Source organism: Equus quagga, chromosome 2 (assembly GCF_021613505.1).
Source record: "Equus quagga isolate Etosha38 chromosome 2, UCLA_HA_Equagga_1.0, whole genome shotgun sequence".
NCBI classification, from domain to species: domain Eukaryota; kingdom Metazoa; phylum Chordata; class Mammalia; order Perissodactyla; family Equidae; genus Equus; species Equus quagga.
This window is the reverse complement of record NC_060268.1, coordinates 169,116,045-169,139,801: the sequence shown is the minus strand read 5'-3', so window position 1 is coordinate 169,139,801 and position 23,757 is coordinate 169,116,045. Positions and strand designations below refer to the sequence as shown.

Sequence of the window (23,757 nt, the reverse complement as noted above, 5' to 3'; positions counted from 1 at the left end):
CCTGCAAGGAGGACTCTGTACCGCTGCTGTAGGGTTCCCTGGCAACATCAGGGGACCCATGAGCTCTCTTCCCATGAAACAGCGCCATTCCTTCCCCTGTATTAGTGATAGGAACTCTGCTTCATAAATACAGGGGCAAAGTAAAACTAAAGGATGGTGTTTATCTCAGGGCTGCCATTTAACTTCTCAGCAGAGGGAGAAATGGAGGTGTGGGACTACCAAGGAACGAGGGGGCAACCCCACCTCTCTTCGCTGTGACACAGAATCCACATATCTTGGAGCTAAACAGCATTTCATTTCCAGGGAGCCCTTAAGGGTTCCACAAAACCTCACCTTTCCTCCTAAGATGACTACCTGCTTCAGCCCATTTTTGCACACATGAGGCAGGAGACAAGGGTGTGGACTCTGCAGCCCAGCATGTGTTCAGACATGACTCTCGTCTTCACCAGCAACTTGTCCTGTCCAAGCCTCAGCTTCCACATCTACAAAACACAAGGATGGTCCAGCTGCTAGAGTTGAGAGGACTGAATGGGGGTAATGCTTCAGTGCTTGGTGAACGCTCCAGAATGGTGCTTTGAAAATGTCTCATTTGATGCCTGATTCCAAGTCAGTTGGCCACTTGGTCTCTTTGCAACAGATGGATGGTGGTGTTGTGCCTTGCTTGCTTGGGAACATTGGTGTGAGTTTGCACTAACAGGCGTATGGTATATTTTACTTTTCAAAACACTTCGCATGCTTTGTGCCCATTACACCTCACAGTAGCCCATGAATCAGGTATGGCAGAGGCGTCCTTCCCTTTTACAAATGAGGCACCTGAGGCAGGGAGAGGCAAATGACTTAACTGAGATCACACAGCAACTCCCTGGCAGGGCTGGAATTTCTGGCTCTGAGGCCAGTCTACTTTTGCCTTGTTCCATGACCTTGGACAACTTGGGCTCTTTCTTTGAATTAAGAATGGACAGAGAGGATGAAGTAAAAAATAGAAAAGGAGGTCATGCAGTATTTTTCTTTCTGTGTCTGGCTTATTTCTCTTAGCATAATGTCCTCTAGGTTCATGATCTTATTTATATGTGGAATCTTAAAAGGTCAAGCTCTTGGAAGCAAAGAGTAGAATGGTGGTCACCGGAAACTAGGGCATGAGGGAAATGGAGAGATGTTGGTCAAAGGGTGCAAAGTTTCGGATATGCAGGTTGAATAAGATCTGAAGATCTAATATACAGCATGGTGACCATAGTTAACAATACTATATTGTATACTTGAAATTTGCCAAGAGAGTAGATCTTAATTGTTCTCACCCCCTAAAAAACAGTAACTATGTGAGGTGATGGATAATAGGTTAATTAGCTTGATTGTGGCCAACCTTTCACAGTGTATGCATATATCAAAACATCATGTTGTACACCTTAAGCATATACAATTTTTATTTGTCAGTTGTACCTTGTAAAGCTGGAAGTAGAAAAGAATAGAAAAGGAGGAAAGGAGAAGCTGGTTCTCAGACGCTGTATACTCCACTTGTTCCTTGAAGGCAGCGATTTGAATGATGGGAAAACACAAAGCTCAGACTTTAGGCTGGGTTTCTTCATGCCACAGTTCCAGGAGACAGGGCATAGGAGAAGGACTGAAAGTTTGCCCACAGAACTCTTTGCAGCTTGATCATCTCTTTAGGATGACCTCTGTAAAGAATGGTTGAAAGAATCCTTGGAGGCCAGAGGATCGGGGGGCTGAGTGAGTGATGAGAGATGGGCCTTAGCCTGTGAGAACGTGGTCTCTGGTGCTGATTTAGGACTCTTGCTTCGGCGTAGGGCTCCCAGGAGACTCATTCTCCCCATCTGTCCTTCCTTTGCCTGCCTGGCTGTCTCCAGATAAATTACCATTTGCCAGGGGGTCCTAGAAATATCTTAGAATGGCGTTTGTCCCAGCCGCATGTGTCATTACTCAGAATAGAACTGACTTAAACCAGCTTCGGATCCATTGGTAACAGATTTGGAGAAAGTCAACTATCTTTGGCAGCTCTAAAGTTCACTTCCCTTGAGAAGCACCCTCTTGTAATATTTTAAAATATACAATAATATGAGAAAACTCTCAGGGACTTGAGTTTCTGTCTTAACATTTGTGATAGATTTCCCGCTTGGAAAGGAAGAAGTAAGAATAAACATTTTCAGAAGTCAGCTTCGAAGTGTAATTATCAATAAACCAAACACAATTCTGTTTGAGGAAATGGGTGGCCTTGGGTGTGGGGCATATAGGACTCATCTACGCTTGCTATGAAAGGCTCAGCTTTAAAAAAGGAAAGTTGATTGATTAGTCTAAAATGTCATAGAAATGTCCAAGTGCTGACTCCCCGAGGTGATAAAATACCAGGTTTTGGGTAACCCGCCAAGCTTCCATGTCAGGATTAATTGGCAGTCATATTAGTAACAAGTGTGACGCAGGCTGTGGTATTGTTGGCATATCCCTTTGACTTGTACAAAATGGTCACACAAGAAACAAAGAAACATTAAAAATTCTACCAATTATTTCATCTTCTGTGCACTTGAGTGGTCTGGTAGCTGGGAAAAGCTCAGGATATTTAAACCAAATGGATCATACTTGTCGCTTATTTAAAGTAAATATCTTTCAGAGGTGTAAGTGTTGGAAAAATCTCTATTTTGCATCATTGTGCACTGCTTCACTCTGATGGCATGGAAGTGAAGACCTCTTAAAGTGACATTTGTAAGCTCCTGATTTCCATGGTCAAATAGGATTATAGAGACTGAGGAATACTGCCTTGGGACTAGGGCTGAAGACCCCTGAGAAAGTTTTGCTGCCTCTGCCCCTTTTCCAAAAAGAGATGTGATGGATGATTGAGAGGAGAAAGTCTGATAGATCAGGGCACATGCTAAAAGCCAAGGCAGGATGATATAGGATAGTTAAGGGGAAGTGGGTGGGAGCTCTAGTGAACAGTGTAAGCCATATTCAAAGTCAGCTTTTTGTGAGCCAAATAAAACATATCTGTGGGTGAGGCATGAAGGGCCAGCAGTTGCAGAGCTCAAGATCAAGTTTCCTCTCTTCATCCCAAGGGGACTTCTAAGGCAGAATTCTAGAAATGAACCCACAAAGTAGTTTTCTCAGTCTTAAAAGATGTGAGCAGGATCCAAATGGATAGCCTTTGCAAGAATGTTTACTACTAAAATCAGCAGTGCAGATGCCACCTGTCCCTTTCTCCCTCAACAATCTCATCATCTGCTTTGGTGGTTAGATCATGCTGGCCCTAAGGGTCTCACAGTGGGGACAGTGCTGGCGCTCTGTGAGCTGTGGGCTTGGACATCTTCCCTGGAGCAGAGAACCTGCAACATCCACTGGATTTCAGTCTAGGTCCACACCTCCCTGGCCGCCTGAGAAAGGCTCAGTCCAGTCCCTTCTCTTTGAAGAATACAATTGGAAGCTTGCAGGATATAGTACAACGTTTACAGATTGGTAGGAGGGGCAGGGGGCGGGCAGGATTTGCCCATCTTTTACACAATCCATTTAACTTCTACATCTTAGAGTACTGTTCCCATATTGAATTTGAATATTGAATATTAGAATACTGTGTTAGAATACTGAAAATAATCTGTATCTGAGACAAGACCTTCCATCCCAGAAGAACACTACATCCTCCACTGCCCCAGTACCTCATGAGATCTAAACGAAGTCCGTTTGTACCGGACAGGCCCAGACAAGACCAGAAGTGATTCTGAAACTCTTCCCAGGGCCAAACCCCAAAAGTCTCTATGTGGCAGGTGGGCAATTATCCAAACCTGCTAAATACTCAGGACTCCTCTGGCTGTGACCAAGAGAAAATTTTAAGTGTTGAGTTTTAAAAGGAAAGTTGCCAATGGGTGTTCTGTAAATCATTTGTGCCAGCAGACTGACCCCATTATGTCAGCTAATCCTGGAAATACAGGAGGTAAATTTAAATCTTCTAGCATGAAGCACTTAATCAATATTCTAAATGTTTTCCTTGCAATTTATGCTAGCAGAGCAATGGGGTGCTTTGGCGTCCCGTTAATCTTCCACTGGAGGAGAGGCGCTTGAGAGCAAGGCCAGGGTGGTGGGATTTTGTACAGGATGACTGGTAGGAGGGCAGGGAGCTGGAAGGGGGGAGAGAGGTGCTTATTTCTACACCAGGCCTGAGCATACTCGTCCCCTGTACTCACTCCACCCTTTCAGCGGGCAGAGCTACCCTGTGGGCACCTCCTCGGCACTTTCTTTTCAACCTGTGGTTGACAGCCTAGGAGTCGGTTAGCTGGAAAGAACATGAGCTTTAGAGTTGGTTGGACCTGAGTGAGAATCTCAGCTCACTTCCTGTTGCTCTGGGACCTGGGGAATGTTTCTTACCCTCTCTGAATGTCTGCTGTAAAATATTACCCACCTCTTGGGTTTGTTATGAGGATTAAAGAACTAGTGCCAGTGTGCAAAGGGCCCAGCAAGACTGGCCAACCCTCTTCACTTGGTAAGTGGCCACCACTCTTATCATGATTGATGAGATATGTTGGAGCTTTAACTCTGGACACTGAGGCTATAAAGGATGGGCTGGTCCCAGGGACTGGGGCCAGAGAGGGAAAAAGACTGAGCTCTTTAGATTTTGCTTTCTTAATTTGTAGGAAGGATTTGAACCAAGAGATATTATGCCAGTTCTAAGATGTAGTCCTTGTAGAAAGTCCCAAGGAAGGAGGGGAAGGGGTGGCATGTTCTTTGGAGACCCGGCCAACAAGGAAGGGAAACAAAAAATGCAACAAAGAAAGGAGCCTGTCTTTGAGGGGTTAGAACTGGTCCAAATTCCATCTCTCCATGCCCAGAAGGAGTCTTCTGGAATCCTCATCCTAACGACCAGCTTCTTGGTGCCGTGACTTGGAGCTGCGACGATAGTCAGATCTTAGTCCAACCTGGGCTCCAGAGTGGGCCTGTCTGCCAGGGGCTGTTGCCACATCTCTTTAACCAGTGCTGACATTGGGAAGAGGTGACACAACTATAAACAGGAAATACTCTTAGTTGCAGAAAAGATGGTGTTTGAGAACTAGCCCTGCCTCTTAGCCTCAAAGAAGAGGATTTTGCAGCCTTCCCCATATCTGCATTCCTCTGGTACTATTATTTGCTTAATATTTATCTTTAAACTCAATTACTAGATATATGTATTTATATACACACTACTGTTTTTAGACTCATCCGAAGCTGTTAATAACATATATGAAACATATGTGAGTCAATGTGCTAGCTCTCTATAAGTTACATCAATATATAAATATTAAAATTAAAGCAATAAAAAATGTTTGTATGCCGCCTAAATAATGTCATATACACCAGTAGTCCCCAAACCTCACTTTGGGAAACATTATAAACAATCTGATCATATGACAGATCCCAGAACTATTTGCTCTGATAATTTGCATCACCTCTGCTTTTTATGTTTTGGTATTAATAAAGCAAATGTGCACATAGCACTTCCCATGAGTCGAGTACTGTTTAAAGCACATTGATGTGTGTGTATATATATATTAACTCATTTAATCCTCACAGTAACCTCATGAGGTCAGTACTATTATTATTCCCATTTTTCAGACAATAGACCTGAAACACAGGGAGTCTTCATCAAGAGAGGAGGAATAGAAAAGTAGCAATTTTCCCCTCTGTGCCTTGTAAATGGCTACCCTGTATTAGCTAAATCAGAGCACTTTACCTTTTGTTTCTAGATAACATTATTCATTCAATATGGGTTAAATCAGTCCCTAAATTCTTGTTGAACATCTGGCGGGTTGAGGTGCCAGACTGGTTCATAAACTACCATAAAGAAAGGTAATGATACCTATTCTGACACCAACTGGTGCCCTGCAATACAACTCAATTCTGATGCTAGCCCCCCTGGAGTTGGCACAGACTCCACAGGTTAAGGACCTGGTCTTCTGCAAGACTGCCCCTACTTCAGATGCCAGCCACACTTCAGAGGTTCCCAGGCCACCTGTACTTCTGACCAACCAGCTACAAATTCAGTGCTTCCCCTGACCCCCTCAGATGCAGTTTGCCAGAACAACTCAGAACTCAAGAAAGCACTGTACTTAGGATTACAGTTTTATTATGAAGGATACAAATCAAGACTAGCCAAATGGAGAGATACTTAGGCTGAGGTCTGGAGGCTCTCCAGTGAGACCTTCTGTGCCCTCTCCCTACAGAATCAAGGCACATCATCCTCCCTGCACATTGATGTGTTCACCAACCAGGAAGCTCCACCGAGCTCTGTAACCAGAGTTTTAACTCGAGTCTCATTACATAGGCATGATTGAGCCCTTGGGCACGTGATTTAACACAATCTTCCATCCCTCCCTGCTCCCTGGAGGTCAGGAGGTTGGGCTCACAGCCCCAACCCCTTGACCCATGGTTGGTCTTTCTGATGACCAGCCCCCATCCTGAGTCATCTCATTACCATAAACTTAGGTATGATCCAAGAGCTCATGACTAACGAAACACTCCTGTTACTCAAGAACTTACAAGGATTTACAGATTATCTCCCAGGAACCAGGAACAAAAGCTAGTCAAATTCTAATTTTAATTCTAAGGACAAAACGTGAAACTTCTCATCAGGAAGCTGGGGTTGAAATTTTGAGCATGGGCTCACTTCACCACTCACCAGCCATGAAACCTTGGGCAACTTAGTTATCCTCTCTGCCTCAATTTCCTCGTCCATGAAATGAGAATGACAGTAGGAGAGCCTCCTGGGTGTTATGAGGATTAAATGTGATCCTGCGTGTAAAGTATGCTGGGGGTAGCACCCAGCTCAGAGATGGTTCTATGTAAGTTTTTATTATTTGTAAGTTTCATGGGACTTTTGGCACTCAGATATTACTGGCCCTGGGTCCCGTTTTCCAGTGGCTTTTCTAGTCTTGGTAGCCCGTGGGGCTTTGCACCTGTAGAGTGGATTTGTTATGGATAAGGAAAGATGAGGCCTTGTCAGAGGGGAGGTTTTGAAATGTAATTTAGAGTCCAATGCTTTTCCATCTGAAGTCACTTGCTTCCCTGGCATTTTTTGCAGAAGGTGGGCTGCTCACCTCTATGCGAATCTTGGAAATTTCAAAAAGGATTGTTCAGTGACCTCTTGGCTATGAATTGAACAGTTCCTCCAGGTCAAGCTTGCTTAACCTAGGCCCTCTCTGTGGTGGGGGCTGTCCTGTGTGCTGTGGGATGTGTAGCAGCGCCCCTGGCCTCTACCCATTAGATGCCAGTAGCATCTTTCCCCGGTTGTGACAACCAAAAATGTCCCCAGACTGTCCCCTGGTGGGAAAAGTCGCCCCTAGTTGAGGATCACTGCCCAGGAAATGAGGGCTGCCTCAAAGACCCCCTTTCCTTCCTACTAACAAGGGAAATAGAGGCCTTAGAGAGTCTTTTCAGGTTTTCTCCTCCTTACATGGTAAGGAGCTTAAGGAAATGTAAGAACAGACTGGTCCGTTGGACCAAATCTTTCCTAGGTAGTGCAGGCAAGAACAGTGAAAAGGGCTGCAGTTACCACCAAATGCCCATTTTGAGACATTTAATTTCCCCAAGGCCACACTCCCCCTTTAGTGAGACCTGTGGATAGTATCCCAAGTGTGTTAACTGAGGTTCTTTCCTGGTTCTCATCATCCAGAGGCCTGCAGGAGTCTGCGGGCTTCGGGGCCTCACACCCTCACCTTCTTCTGAGTGATGCCTTTACCTGTCCAGCACCCTGGACAGTACCCTACAGGTGACATTTCAAAGAAGACTTTTGTGTCACCACCAGAGTTGAGGGAAGTGTTTATACCAACACACAGTCAGGTTTCTCACGCATGGGCTCTGAGGATGGAGGAGTTTTAGGAGGGCTGGGGATTGAGTGGGAATGTATGGCTAGTGCCAGACATGTCAACACTGAGCCCTCAGCACATGCGCTGAATCTAAATGACTGTGGCAACGCAGATGCCATTTCCTGAGCCTTTTGTTTAAGAAAACAGTCTTGGTGCTGCATGTTATTTGTGGTATTTGGTTTATGGTCTTTTTGAGGTTTCCATCATTTCTGTGTATCCTGTGATGTATTCCATCATTTCTGTGTATTTTCTAGCACCCACTGTTGTTTTGGTCTCATAAAAAAGAAAAATCAAAATCTTGGCTACACCTAGCATTTCCTTTGCATAATGGTGTACTGCTCATTGTGAGCTTATTTACCCATTCTGGGAGAAATGAGCTGTGGGGGCGTCTTCCTTGGTAGAAGTGCTAAGCTGCAGGGCCCCCCACCCAGGCTGCTTCTGGGCTACCCTGGAAAACTCACTACTGCGCTCTGGACCAGGCTGCCAGGCGGTCCCGGGGCCCTGTGGGATGGGCCTGGCTACTCCCAGCGTGGAGAGGCTGCCGGAGGCCTCCTGGGACTTAATCTTCCCGACTCCAGGTGCCAGCAGATGAGCTCAGAGGGAAGCTGCATCCCAGAATCCACCCACGTTAGCTCTGGGAGGAAAGAGGCTGTTGTAAAAACAATTTTTGAAATAACTGCTTGTGGAGCGTTTTCAAAGCCCTTCATCCAGGAGAGTGTTTGAATTCAGAGCTCGAAATTGGATATTACTCTAAGTTTGCCATACAATCCAGAATGCCAAAATGCATTTTCAAGTGCATTCAAACCCTACTGGAAATGGAAGCTTTCAGAGTATAACCAGTACCAAAAAATAGTAATTTTATCCTGGGGGCCAGGCTTCATGCTAGGTGGGTATGCATATCACCCTATATCACAGAGCGCAGTGTTGTATGGTGTGTCTGCTCGGGCTGCCATAACAAAATACCACAGGAAGGGGGCTTAAGCAACAGAAATTTACTTCTCACCGTTCTGGAGGCTGGAAGTCCAAGACCAAGGTGTTGGCAGGTTTGGTTTCTCCTGAGGCCTCTCTCCCTGGCTTGCACGTGGCTGCCTTGTCTCTGTGTCCTCACACGGCCTTTCCTCTGTGTGCACCCCTGGGACCTCTCTGTGTGTCCACATTTCCTCTTCTTATAAGGACACCGGTCAGACTGGATTAGGGCCCACCCTACCGGCCTCATTTTAACTTAATCACCTCTTTAAAGGCCCTATCTCCAAATATGGTCATTCTGAGGTACTGGGGTTAGGGCTGCCACATGTGAATTTTGGAGAGACACAATTCAGCCCATAACATGTGGAAGGGGCAGGTCCTCAGTAACTAAACATTTGACATTTTAAAAATCTCACTTATGGGGCGACTTTAAGGGGAAAAAATTGCTATTACCACAAGCCTGTCCTCAATCCCCAGGGTTCTGCCAAGCATCCCTTGGGGAGCCTCTGAACACGTGAGGCTCTGACTCTTGCCTAGTCCTGAGGCAGAAGGAACATGGGGAAAGACACCTCCCTTGGGGAACGAGCTGTGTGTCCGACCCGCCCCCCCCCCCCCCCCCCCCCCTCCCCCCGCAAACATCAGGTGCTCTCTGCCTGGCTGAATCAGATGCTATCAGATTTCAGGCTTCTGCAAACTTAATTCAGCTAATGATTTCTTTGTGATTGGCATGTTTGCATTGTAGCAAACTTTGGTTCAACGTATTGTTAGAATACACAATACTGTAATTTAAGATTATTTTATCAGCAGTAAAGGGTTTTATAATTCATTTCAAAAGTTGTAATGGGCTTGAGCATCTTCAGTATAGTTTAATAATATAGCATTTTATAGCTGGCTGTAAAATTTCAGATTACGGTTTTAGCAATTGTGCAATTCTATTTTATAGTTTAATAATTGTTCAAATGAAGGAGAGTGTAAAGTTCCCAAAAACCAATTTAATGACTTAGAAAAATAGCCTTTATCAAAATCTATTGCACACTTTTAATGAACCCAGATGTTACCTTTTCAACAAAAGCAGATCGTGGCATCTATTTTTCTCAACCACAAAGCCCTCCAAATTAAGCACACAGAGTGCAGTATCTCTGAATTATAATTTTTCTCTTTTTTTTCCTCTTGTATCCCTAATCTCTTATAGCTGGAATAAGCCTATTTGCCAAGCACAAGGTGAACACCAGTTAGGCCAGAAAAACTTTAACAAGAACAGAGAGTAGATTGGGTCTCTGTTGAGAAGGTTCCTCATTTTACAGATGGCCCCTTATCATATGGCTTCAACTCCACCTCCTAAGTCTAATAAAGTCTCTTATTAATGTCTCCAGATAACCCATATTTCATCATTCTGTGAAGTGAGTGGCAAAACGAGGAGCCCTACATTCTAACATAATTGTGTACTATCATTACAAGTAATGAAAATGTTAGCACAGGGCAGTGAGGAGAAGGCACTATCTCACATTGTCATTGGAATTAGAGTCCTTGTTATTGAATTTCTGGGATTTTCCAGGAGTGTGTTGTAAGACGACTGAAATCAAAAAAAGAGGAGGCCCTAGGCCAGGTACACAGACATGGTTACCAAGGTGCCCATGCAGCACACCTTGGGAAGACAGTCCCAGGACCCTTGGGTGCAGGATGATTCTTGGGCAGACCAGCTCTGGCTCAGAGCCTTGTTTCTGTTCCACAGAAATGACAACAGTCAGGGGAAGTCCTATATGGCTGGGCTCCTTCCTCTCTGGGGTGCAGCCGAGGGACTTGGGGCTCACAGCTCATTTCCACTCTGTGTTATAAACAGTGGTGCCCTTTGTGTGAATGGTAGGGAGGCTGACCCGGAACTACTGACCTGGTAAATAATCCAGGGGGAGAGGTCACCTGCAGCAGCTGGAACCCCTCTCTTGGGTCACCCTGAAATGATCTGAGCCTCCTTTCCTCCACCTCTCACTCGGTTCCCTAGTTGCCTCCCCTCCTTCATCAGCTCTAAAGTATTTCTGGTTGAAATTTGGTGTTGCTTGGAAACAACTTAAGGCTGTCTGTCCCTACCACATCGGGGTATCTTCTGCCAGGTCACAGTCTTCACAGCAATGATGCCACAGGTGGAAGCCAATTTTGCTGCCTGGGAACACGCGTTTGCTCCAGGCTTCAGCTGTTGTACCCCTGTTCCCTGCCCAGCACGTGACACCTTCTACATTATAATGGGGATGGGGGGATGGCTCTTAGTGATTCTTAGGTCCTATGGAGCATGGAGGCAACACTAGCATTTGTTTTACTCCAAAACCAAGCTCACTTTAAGATAATACAGCTTGAACTGTGCCAGTGCTCAACAGGGGATCGTGCAGACAGTTGGCCAACAGCTGCATGGTTAGTTCTCAACGTTGCTTTTTTCAGAAAAAGAGGCTGTTGTGCTTAAGAGTAGAGAATACTGAAGGGCCAGGCTTCTTGCCACAATAAAATCAAACCTTCCTGTGGACTACAGTGGAGAATAGTTTAATCTTCTTAGTCCCTGGATTCATCATCTGTAATATGGGAATAATGAGCACTAGTACCTAGGAGGGCTGTGATAATTAAACAAATTAAAATTCCTCAGCACAGTCACTGAGCCTCCAGCACAGCAACTATTTTTATCATTATTTTATCTTCTTGGTTCGTCTGTGTTGACCATGAGACAGAAGGAGCCTGTATTGAGGGGGCGTTTGGTGACCTTTACCCAAAAATTCATCCAGGAAATGAACTTGGGCATGATACAGGGTGTGGACCCTGAAGAAGTGGGCCTTAGGTTGCGCCAGTTTTTTATGATCATCTATTTGTGATGTCTTCTCCTAAACATCCTTTTTTTTTTTAACCACTTTTCTCAAAAAATGAGAATAACAACTTAGGATGGGGATGGGAAGAGCAGACCCCCTCCCTACATTCTGTGAAGAGCCATTAGGCCACCTGCACCTGTGGTCCAGAGGGCAGTGAGGCTGACCCATCAGAGGAACAGTAATTCAGCAGTTGGACAATTGCTTAACCTAATTGCTGGGTAATAAACATGCTTAATAAAAAGGAATAGGATGTCTGCACCATCTTGGCTATAAATATGCTCTCTTGTTCTGGGTAACCTACGTGAATACCTCTGAGCACACTTAGATCACATACTATAAATACATCCAATTTCTTGTATCCCCTACTGACCTTTTATCCTTAGGATTTCTAACCAACCATGCCTCCCTGAATAATAGGCGCTACTTTGTACTTGAGCCACGGGCTCCTGTTCTCTTGGGGGTGAGGTTCAACAAAGGGCTCCCCTCCCCTGTACCCCTCATATTTGAAGCCCAAGAGGAGTCATCATGGACAAGACTGTCTAGAGAGGAAGCTCAGGATGGTGGGCACGGGGGAGGCGTTGTAGGAGTTTTCTCCAGAGTGGCTACAGGGACCTCAGGTATGACATGAGATGTGCTCACCTCTGAGGCTTGTGGTGGAACAAGAATCACCAGGGCTGGCTTGACCTGTGATCTTGGGCAGAAGCCACATTTGCGCAAGTTGCTCTGGTTTCCGGGTGAGTCTTAGGAGGACCCCCTACTGCTGTGTACCCCTTGTCAGCCGCTCAGTTGACTTTAGGCTACCTGAGCTGGCTCTGTCCTTGCTGCCTGTCTGACCCCCAGCTTATTACTCCCCACTCAGAACCTTCCTCAGCAGTTAGCAGGAGAACAAGAACTATTTCCAAGGGTTGATCTAGGGATTATGGGAGGTGACGTGTACTGTGTCTGGCACGGAGTCAACATGCATGGGTTTTGGCATCGAAAAAGACCAGGTTCAAATCTCAGCACAACCACCCCAAGCTGTGGAAACCTGGGCAAGTCCCAGCCTTTCAGAGCCCCCGTTTCCTGATCTGTACAAAAGGGGAGTACTGCCTTCAGAAAGTCCTTTGAGTCCTTGGAAGTCTTCAGTAAAACGCAGATGGGATCATTATCAGTGGAGGCTGTTATCAATGGTAATCCTCACAGCCTTCATCACTATTCGTCTACGTGGTTTTCCTCTATTTTCTAGACTATTCTTCTCTGTCTACTAAAAGCACATTTTTAAAAAAAGTTTATAAACTTTTTGCTTTCATCTTGTTTTTCATAGCACCAAGAGTGCTCCATCTTCTGAACAGAGGGCGAACAAAAGCCCTGGGTCCATGATGTCTCCAGACCGCAGGGTTTTATATCAAAACTTAGTTACCACCATAAGTCACAGAGCCGTTACAGGGCCGCACTCAGCTGCACATAAATGCACAGGAGAATGAGAGGCTTAATAAATATTATCTGATGGTGATGAGGATGCGTGTCTGATGCGATAGGCTTCATGCGCTTCTCATCAGGGACCACAATGAATCTTTTCTGGTGCTCCTGCACATTTGCATTTCTGACTGCACAGTTTGAGAAAACAAATGTTTCATTTTGGGGCCATCCCCCTTGTTGCCTTTACACCATTATCGCAAAATGTTGGCTCTACAAAACTCCCCCACCCCAAACCAAAACGTCTTTCACACATTGTTTGGCATAATCTTACTGTTAATTGGGTGTAATTTTCTAAAATACAGCTCATAATTGCTTCTTGTCTGAATATTTTACTAATCAAGCCAGTTAACCATGAACGAAAACACACAGTTCTCTGATGTAGTTGGCAACCTGTGTTTGCCCCAACTTGGAGAAAAGCAAAATAGATGTAAGATGATCCTGTGAAGTTATGGAAAGAAGCAAGGCCAGCTCGAGTGCGGTGTTAAGCTCCCTGCTGTAGACAGTGTCTGCACACAGCTCTCCTTGCCATCCTGCCATTAGTGTTAAATTACAAGTGCAGGGCTGCGGGCATCCTTTCTGTGGTGTGCTGGAGACTGACAGGCAAGCCCCCGGGGGACTGCTTAGCTAATGGAGGACTGTTGATATATCTTACTGGACTGTATCTCTTTCATTGCATTCATTTTTAAATCTAAGGAACACCATGAGTCAGTTCTAATCAATATCATATTCACAAGCCAAATTGAGCTTTCCTATTTTCCCCACCTCTACCCCCATCGGAGGACGACCAGCATAGGGACCACAGAGAGGCTTAGAGATCAACAGCAACTTGGATTTTAAAAGGACTTCCTCCCAGAGTATCCCATTTGATTCTCACAACTCTGTGAGGTAAGCAGGAGGGCACAGATTATTATAATTATAGCTGATGGTTGAAAAGCCAGGACCAGGACCCTCCTAACCTGTGTTCCTTTTACCATCCCATATCAATCAAGCCAGTCCCAGGAGTAAGTGCTAAACCTTAGTAGCAGCTCTCTTAACTGACCCTCCTTTAACCAACTCACCACGGAAGCCAGCCTCTCCGTTCCCCTGTAAATGTCTAACGCCCAAGGCAGGCCGAATGCCCCAGGCTAGTGGGCCTCTCCCCTGCTCACCTGGGCCTCGGCTCTCTCTGGTTGAGACGCAGGCTTAAAAGAGTCAGGTATGTTTGTTCTCAGACTTTTTTGTCCTGTTGTGTTTGGTGTTTGCTTACATCATTTAATTAAATATTACATGAATGATTGAAATAGGAGCACAGAAGAAAGCATAGTTGTTTCAATAAAAACTAAGTTGACTATATTGGAAAAGGCGAATTCCTAAAAAAAGAAATGCCTTCAGATTAGGTGTGGGTGGACAACTGTAAAAGACTGAGAAAAATTATAAAAATGTCGAAAGATTCAGCACTGAGATTCCTCTGCGGGTATCAAACAAATGTCACTCCTGTTTTACAGAAGCTAAAACTGGAAATTGTAGACTAATAATTCTCTGTAATTGTGAATTATAAGTGTAGCTTACGCAGGACGTAAGCCAGGGAAGTCCGATCAGCAAACTCTTTCTTTAACAAACTTATTTTAAGAAGGTAGCCTTGGTCATGTGTCCAGAAATCAGTAAATGAATGACATTCAGAGTTTCAGTTAAAATATTTGATGCAATACATACAGTGGAATATTATTCAACCTTAAAAAAGAAGGAAGTCCTGCAATGTGCAACACCATGAATGAATCTGAAGGACATTGTATTAAGTGACATAGGCCAGTCACAGAAGGACAAATACTGCATGATTCCACCTACATGAGGTATCTAAAATAGTCAAACTCATGGAAGCAGAGAATAGAATTGTGGTTGTCAGGGGCTGAGGGAAGGGGAAATGGAGATTATTGATCAAGAGGTAGAAAGTTCCAGTTGTGCAAGATAAGTTTGTTCCAGAGATCTGCTGTACAACGTTGTGCCTATAGTTAACAATGCTGCATTGTACACTTAAAAATTTGTTAAGAGAATAGATCTCGTGCTAAGTGTTCTTACTATAGTAACAAAAAAAGAAGCTTTGAAATAATAAAAAGTTTGATACAGATGTATAATTTTTAAGGGATTTAGTGGTTTTACCTTTTAACTTAACTTCTGATGAATAACCAGAGGTCCACGTCCCCAGGTCTGTCCGGTAAGAGGGTTTCTGCTCTAAGGCTTGGCTCTAAGCTCAACCTAAATTGCCCAGTTAAACTTGGAACACCCCACAGATGCCAGGAATCCAAGCCCTTCCAGCTGTAGACCATGAATCCACGTCATCTTCGAGGCTATGACCACCACACACACACACACACACAAAATCTGGTTTCATGTCAGTTCTCTGCTCTCATGATGTTGGAGGCCTCTTCTACACAGCCCAACCGGGATCTGAGCCTGCACTTCCTCCGGGTAAGGAAGCATGACTTCAGGCCTCCCGAACTTTCCCCACCCCTGTCTCATGACCAGACACAACCTCCTCAGAGCCTGCCAGACTAAATAAACTTGGCACCCAGTGGGCCCTCCTAAACCTGTGCTGAGTGAAATATCTTTATAAGGCCTTCTTAGAGCTTAATGTAATGAAAGCCTTTTGGCTGAGGTTCAGACAGTCTGTAGACACAGTGTCTTAGAGGGAGCAGGTAGAAGGATGTGGTAGAAAAGCTGCCAAGGATTATCCCCACCCTCTGCGCAGAAAGATACTTGTCTCCTCTCACCTTCTCTCTCCTCACAACCCCTCGGCCCCTCCTCAGCCTGTCCCAGGGCCCGTGGGCTGACAGAGATCAGCTTGGAGGAAATAGATCCCTTCCCTGCTGAGCAGTCTCTAAAAAACAAACACCGAGCCCAGGGGCTCAGGGCAGTTTTATTTATGTGTCCACTTGTTTTACGCAGCTGACTTTACCACACATTATTCAGACCACTGGTTGCAAGTGGTTGTTACTAAGTTTGTAGGAAAAGCAAATCACCAGGAAGGTGAGTTGCAAAATAGACAGTGGCAGGGATTTTAGAAAGGCCGGCCAACTGCTTGTGACCAGACCAGCAAGAAAACCTCCCCTGGCTCTCTCAAATCCAAGAAGCAAAATCCGAAAAGCTGGAGGGAGTGTCAGACTAGAGAACCCTGGGCAGACCACCGTTACTTAGCTTGGATTCACTAGCAGGCAGCTTCTTTTCTCCATCTTTTTTTTAATATGGCAAAATTAATTTGGGCAAATACATATCGAGTACACAATAGAATTGTTATATAGTAAGTTCTACCCGTAAAATTCCATAATCAGGTGAGTCAATTTTATTAAAATGCAGTGTGAAAAATGCAAACTCTGAAGCAGATTATTCTGCTCAGTTATCCTTCAGAATTTAGTGCACAGCTTTCTTCCTATGTTTTGTCTTACGAGAAAACGTAAGATGTGTAGATTTCCATTGAGAAATGGTTTTCAGTTCTGAACTATTTCGGGAAGAACTCACACAATGGTTTTCCCTAGCAGAGGTCCAATTTATGCTGCAGAAGAGACTCAGATGCTAATAAACTGGTATTGACAAGTGTGATAGATGCAGCTAGGTACTTAGTGAGTGCTGGAGAGCAAAGTTGATTGCATTTTACAGTCTGTGTATTTCTCTGTTTATTGCTTGTATTCTGTCATTAAGCAAACAGGTTCCTAATATAGCAAATCTGTCTAATCAGTAAAGCAAGGGAGAAAAGAACCAGAAGCATCATTAATTATGACCATTTGGCTGCAGCCTGGACAGTCTGTTGCTATTGGATTGGGAAACTTCCTCTGGTTTTATTTTCTGGAGGTAGAGCAGAAACTGGCCTTTCTTGAGCATGGAGGAGAGCAGAGAAATGTTCCATGCCCTGCTGGCTGACAGCTGCCTAAAAACCAGAGATTAACCACGGGCTTCTCTACAGAAATGGAGTCCTCAGGCAGCAGAGGCTAGGCTCTGAGTGGGTGCGCTTTGAAGTCTCCAATTCCATAAACAGGGCAAGCATGCTGCTCCAAAGCCTGACCCATCCCTGAGTAGGGGAGAGCCTACTGTGGGCAGAGCTCAAGTTTGCATGCGGTGGCCGATGAGTGGGCTTGACTGAGAGCTGTGAATTATGTGTGTCTGTGCATTCTGTACAGGAAAGCCATTGGCACCATGGCAGGCTTTCCAACTGCTAATCAGAGGAGTAAAAGGCGGGAGAGTCATCATTCTGACTCCGGGTAACGGAGGTTAACAGCATCTAATGCATTTATTAACCCTCTAATGTCAGGGACTGGCGAGGTCTGGCCCCGCAATTACAGTGCCCTGGAAATTCTATTACGTGATATTACATCTATTGTGGGTGACCGCCAGTGACAATTGTATAACACTGCTGGAGAGACAAGGCTTATGAAGTTCCTAAAGAATAATTTCCCTGCTTTTCCAGAATGACAGCAAGGCTATTGGTTTGGGAATAGGTTTCTCTAGTATCCTTTTCATGTCCCTATTCTCAAGATGAAAACCTCATGCTACTGCGTTTTTTGATGGTAGTATTTCCACCAACTTGGAATCAGACAGCTTCCCCCATAACCACATAACTAGGAATTAGTGGTTATGAAACACTCTTTTATAAAAGAGATTAAATAATGCATTTTTCAACATGCTGTAACAATGGTTAAAATTGACTTTTAGAAAAATGAAATCCATTCTCTTCTCTTCTTCATCGCTCTCTCTTTTCAAACAGATATCTTACTCTAGAGCCACTAACTGTAAGGTGTGATGTCTAGATAGATCTGGGCTGGCCAAGCTCTATGTTGGGTCCCTGCATATCCTATTAATGAGCAGGGCTGCAGGGCTCGCAGACAGGACCTTGAGCGCTGTGCCAGCTCTTCCATAATCACATTCTTGTTTTTACGGGTTTAGGACTCAGCAATAAAAGGTGCTCTTCCAGTTTCTAACTTACCTTATACCTTACAAGGTCTCAGAATTTTTTTTTAAATTTTCCTGGGACCATCCCAATTTTCATCAACTGGGACAACATTTAAAGCATGTAAGTACTCTTTGCAATAGTTGAAAGTGGGGGACGCCCTGTAATTTTATCTGTTTTCATTTATCATACCTGACTAGCAAGACAGTGATAGCTTGATGATATTTTCAAAAATGCTCAGGATAAAAGCCTTTAAAATGTGGAAATAACAGGTTGTTCAGGCTTCTAAAATAGGCTTTAAGAGCCAGATTTTCTTAAGTGGACTCTGGCTCTGCATAGGTAGAGTTCTGACCCTCAGTGGTCACTGGAGGGGTTCAGACAGCATACAGGACTTACAAGCATTTAACCAGGTAGACATACACAGGTCTAAATTCCAAGGCTCTGCCCCTCCATCTGTAGCTTACAAACTCTTGGAGGCACGGGACAGCCAATGTGACAATGCTCCACCTGTAGATGACACCGTTCAGTCTAGGCAGCAGACCCACTGCCTCTCATTTCGTAATATGCAACACAGATTTGGTGTGGGATTTCCAAAGATCTCATGTCTATGTGCAGTCTTTTGATTCTGTTACCCAGGTGCCACCTGCCATTCCAATGGCAGACAGGTAACATTTGCCCTTTGCCTTCTACTCAGACTCACAGACCTTACTGAGGTCTGTACTAGGTTCAAGTGGAATTCCATGACGGCTTTGCTCCACCTCTGCAGTTATGGGCATTTCTACCAGCACACAGACCTCTTGATGGGACGCTGAGTTAATAAACTATGTAAACAGAGTATTTGAAGGCCTGTGTTCGTGGACTGCTAAGCCTCTGGAGTTCCAAGTGCTTCCGTGAGTGGGGAAGGTGTTTAACAGAAGTTAACATCGTCTCAGAGCATCTGCAGGGGCCTGGCTGCACAGTATTACTTTTACCTAGCAGTTCATCCAGTTATGCCAACCAGAATGGTCCTCAAGGTAAGAGGAGCTTGGAGCTGCTGCCTCTAGTTTTAGTGAAGCCAGTGGGGCTACAGGGAGACAAGGCCAGAAATTGACCATTTCCTTTATCTAGAGGCCAACAAGATGCCCGCTTTAGGGGAAGAAGAACCCAGAGCCTTCACAGACTCGAAGCTGGTATAAATTCATTTTCTTGTGTGATTAAACAGTTATCCCAGCCATTCTCAGATGGAAGGAAAGAGCCTGGGAATTTAGACCCGTGCCTATATTCCTGGTTGTACACCTGTAATCCCGTACACAGCTGAACTCTCAGTGACAAGGGAGGACCAGAAATCTACCTCTACACATCCAGACTCCACTTAAGAAAAACTGTGCAGATAGAGGTCTTTTCTAGTCTATTGGTGGAAGCCCCTCTATAGTCATTTAACAATAGTGGGCATTGTACTAGTACTTAGGTTCCTGAAGGCACTAAGAGCCATAGCTGGTGCATGTTGCAGATCGTGTATACAGTGAGGGAAGCACTGCACGCTGGCTGGTGCCAATCACACAGAACAGGTCGGAAGGAGGCTCACTCAGCCCTTAGAGCTCTTAGAGGCCACTGTAGTCTAGGACACTGAGCGCTTAGCTGTGACCACAAGAACAACTTGAAGGCGTAACGTGTCCTGGACAAGACATTTCAGTGAACTTCTTAGTTATGCAAACGTCCTTAGCGAGAGTTTATGTCTTTTGTGGATTATGGCCTAGAAAAGAATAGACAGAATGTGATGTTTTAGGGCCATTTTGGTGTCTGGGCACAATTCCAGTCTTGAACAGAAATAAAACATGTAAAGTTCTACACGCTATTCTCTGCAGATAACAATGCAATGGACCAGATTTGCTATTAATATAGAATAAAAGTAGGCTCTTGAGTAAGGTTCAATTCCTCTTCCAGTTTCCCCTCAGATCTTCTTATCCATAACATTTAGTGACCTTTGAACAGCCTGGGGATGCTTCACAGTGTCTTATTCTTGATGCTTGTTTAAAGGTTTCTATTTCATATTCACAGCTGACATATGCAAATATAGGTAAAGATTATGATGCCTCCCAAGTAGCATTATGGTCAATGAATTACTCCTTGGGTGAACATGCTGTCATTTCAGCCTGGCATGTCTTCAGCAAGTTGCAAAATTCTTCCCGCGACAGGCAGCCTGCCGGTGCCATTCCCACACAGCTGCCTGGCTAGACAATCCTTGATTCGGGCATGATGGTTAACCAGGATCGTCTCATTGGCAAATGAGCTCTCTGTCTTTCAACGCCAATGGGCTTCTATTTTGGGGGTGGGGGGGGCAGGAGTCCTGGGAGGGGTTCTCTGTGTGGATTTTGGGATGGGTAGAGCCCGAAGAGTCAAGCATGCCAGGATTGTCTGGGAGAAACACTGTAATGCCGTGAAGAGCACATTTTCATTCAAGAGTTTTTGCATCCTGTCTAAATCCTGATTCTACAAGTAAATTGCTGTATGACCTCGGATAAGTCAATTAGCTTCTCTGCACACTAATTGTTTTCTTTTACAAAACAAGAGGGCTGTACTGGGTCAGCAGTTTCATCGTAATTGTTTGAGCAATAGAACCTTTCCTTCAACTCGATTCTCAGGTAGAAGCCCGATGGAAACTCATGCCAGTTGCAAAGAAATAGGGAGCTTAAAGCCTTCACAGCTCAGCCCCCTTGTTACTGGCCTAGAAGCAGCTTTAAGATTGCTGAATCGGAGATCTGTAACGCCCTGCGTGATTCTCAAGGGCACTGTCTGCAAGAGTCCCTGCCCTCTGCCTTAGCCCCCAAGCCGTGAGAGGTTTGCTCACTCAACAGCAGCCCCCTGAGCCCAGGGACCACATTCTTTTTGTCATATCACCATATGCCCAGCATGGGAAAATACCTTGGTAAGTGTTCGTTGACTGGGGCGACTAATAAATAAACGAATACACAAACAAGCTTCAGGAAGACCAAACTCTATATTACTAATAAATGGGATTTTTATTGCAACATTTTTACCTAGAAGGCACTTCCTCAAAGTTAACATAAAAAAATATAAATGAATTCAAAATGTAAATAACTTCACAACTTTTTTTTTAGGTAACCTAGTCCCATGCTACCCCTACTAGCCGCAGGCAGCTATGAAGCCTTTGAAATGGGGCAGGTCCTAATTGAGATATGCTGTGTCAAAAACACTAAATTTTGAAGATAAAAAAAAGAAAAAAGGGAATGTAAAGTATCTCATTAATAATTTTTTGTATTGATTATATGTTGAAATGATATGTTAAAATATGATCAAAATTATCTTCACCTGTTATCTCCTTACTTATGTGGTTACTAGAGAATTTAAAATTACATATGGGGCTCATAGTTGTGGCTCACATATTGCTATCAATGACACTGCCCTAGACAGTTGGTTAATGGATCGGTAGTTACTCTTCCATTTTATGTGTCAGTGATTTTGTGTGTGTGGTGTGTTTTTGTCTTTTCCCAGGCACAGAAGCTGAAATCCAATGTGTCGGGCAGTACACACCTCTGTCTTTCTGATGTAAGTTGTATTTCCTTCTGGGTCTCCCTGCATTTATAGAGACAGAGCCTTTGGGCCCTGGGGCAGGGTACGATGTGAAGGATTCAAAGGCAGCAAAGTTTCAGGTCCAGCAAAAAATCTAAGGCAATCTGGAGGCTCCTCTGCCGTTTGAGCAAGATGCAATCCTCAGTTCTAGTGCACAAAGTTAGAACTAAGCGTGGGACCTGGGATCCTCATCTCAGAACTGGACCTAGCATGAATACCATTGTCCCAATGCCATGAAGACTCCCTGTGATCGTGGTCAGGTAAAATCACCTGGCACAGAGAAGATACATGACAGCTCTCATTGCTTACCAGATGCCTTCTATCTACAGTTCCTTTGACCTACATAGCAACCCAGAGGTAGCTAGGGCAGGCCACATTACTCTCCCCAATTTACAGGGGAGGAGATGGATGATTCTGTCACGATCATAGCTCATTGTGACAGGATGTGGCATTAGGTGATTGAGTGTTACGAGGGGGTGGGGATGGAAGAATCCATCCTTGGGGGAAGGACAGGTGTTCTGACTGGGAGTCTGGAAGCCTGGGTTCTGGTCTGGGCTCTCCAACTTACAAGCAAGGGCAGGCTCCTTCATCTGTAAAATCTAGGATTGATCTGGCTGATGGAGGGAAAGGCTACTGCCTGCTCTGGTGCGATTTGTGACCCATCTCCACATGAATCGGTCCTTGCCTGAGCAAGTTTTCTGAGCTGATTCTTCCTGCCCTCCTTCCATGATGAGGAGAGACAGTAGCATTCCTCCTCAGTCAGTGGTACCCAGAAAGAGAAGGATTCCATGTTGCACAGCTCCTGGGAGATCTGGGGAGTGGGCATGAAGAATGGCAGGGCTGTCTGGGCTCAATCTCTTCTCACAAGTGGATTTTAATAATCCATAACAGAGGTGAAAGAAGTAAGTGTGAGCCAGACAGTTTATCAAAAGTATCCAGTTCTCATCTAGATTCATGATTCCTTCCCATAAAACTACGAGTCAGTGAATCGCAGTCTCAGTGATAAAATATTGGGTCAGCTTTGGTGAGCGGTATAGCTAGTTGGGGTGGGGGTGTGAGAGAGAAAGAGTGTGGTTAAAATGTATTGAGACAGAATGAATACATGCAGTGGGTGATAATGAAAACATTCTTTCTTACAGCGTGATTTTGAAAAGGATGGTCTCGCTGGTGCTTCCAGCCACATAACCACAAAATCAATGGCTGCTCCTCCAAGCTGCGGTCTGAGCCCACTGCTGGTTCTGGTGGTAACCGCCCTGTCCACCCTATTATCTTTATCTTTGGCAGAAACATCGTAGCTGCATTTAAAAAACGATATGGACATGTAAAAAGACAAAAACCAAGTTATCCGTTTCCTGTCCTCTTGTATATCTGAAATTCCAGTTTTAGGAGCTCAGCTGAGACACTACTAAAACAGTTTTATCCAACTGGAACTTTTTTTTTTTTTTTTTCTTTTTTTTAAGAAAGCTTCTTGTGATCCTTAGGGCTTCTGTGGAATACCCAATGCAGTGCTACATTCCAAACTCAAAAGGCTTTGGGGCATGCTGTATTGTAAAGGGACAGTTTGTAAATTTAGCTGTAAAGCAAACTGGGGCCATGTTTTTCATGATGATGATGATAATTTTAACAGCTTAACTCTGGCCTTCACTAGCTAGAGGAGTTAGTATTTCTCAAAGATCTTGCATATCTCATGTAATGGCTTTGATTTCTGATGACGTAACAGCCGCCTAACATGGATGCCAGCTTTTTTGTCACAAAGTGAAGATTCTCATCAACAGAATCTTGGTAGACTCTGTGCAGACAAGCTTGCACCAATGTTCACCTTTCTATACGTACTAGCATTTTCTTCGCTAATGTTTATGTATTGTGACCAGTTCTGCTCTCTCCTCCAAAAGAAAAAACACCCGTCATATCCAAATGTAGTGTCTGTCTTCTAGTCAAAAGAGAGAGTGAGAGTGGATGTGCAACTTGACAGTACCTTGATCATGGGAGGACACTCTCCTAAGCCTTACCTGAGTTAGAAGCCCTTAAACTAACAAGAGTCCAGTATAGCTGAAGCATTGCTCTAATACTCTTTACACGTATGAGGTTATATGTAGAAAAAAAAGATTTTACTACTAAATGATTTCAACTATTGGCTTTCTATATTTTGAAAGTAATGATATTGTCTTCATTT

General features: G+C 44.4%; 1 protein-coding gene across 3 annotated transcripts in view; it reads left to right on the top strand.

Moving 5' to 3' along the window:
- GFRA1 (GDNF family receptor alpha 1) overlaps window positions 1-23,272 on the top strand; it is a 211,836-nt gene extending 188,564 nt beyond the window's left edge. For all 3 annotated transcript variants that reach the window (XM_046654232.1, XM_046654234.1, XM_046654233.1), the window contains 2 exons: window positions 21,507-21,560; window positions 22,724-23,272. In XM_046654232.1, the coding sequence (XP_046510188.1) occupies window positions 21,507-21,560; window positions 22,724-22,879 (210 nt within the window). In that variant the 3' untranslated portion in view covers window positions 22,880-23,272. The remainder of the gene's footprint in view (window positions 1-21,506; window positions 21,561-22,723) is intronic.
- Window positions 23,273-23,757: the final 485 nt, after the last annotated feature.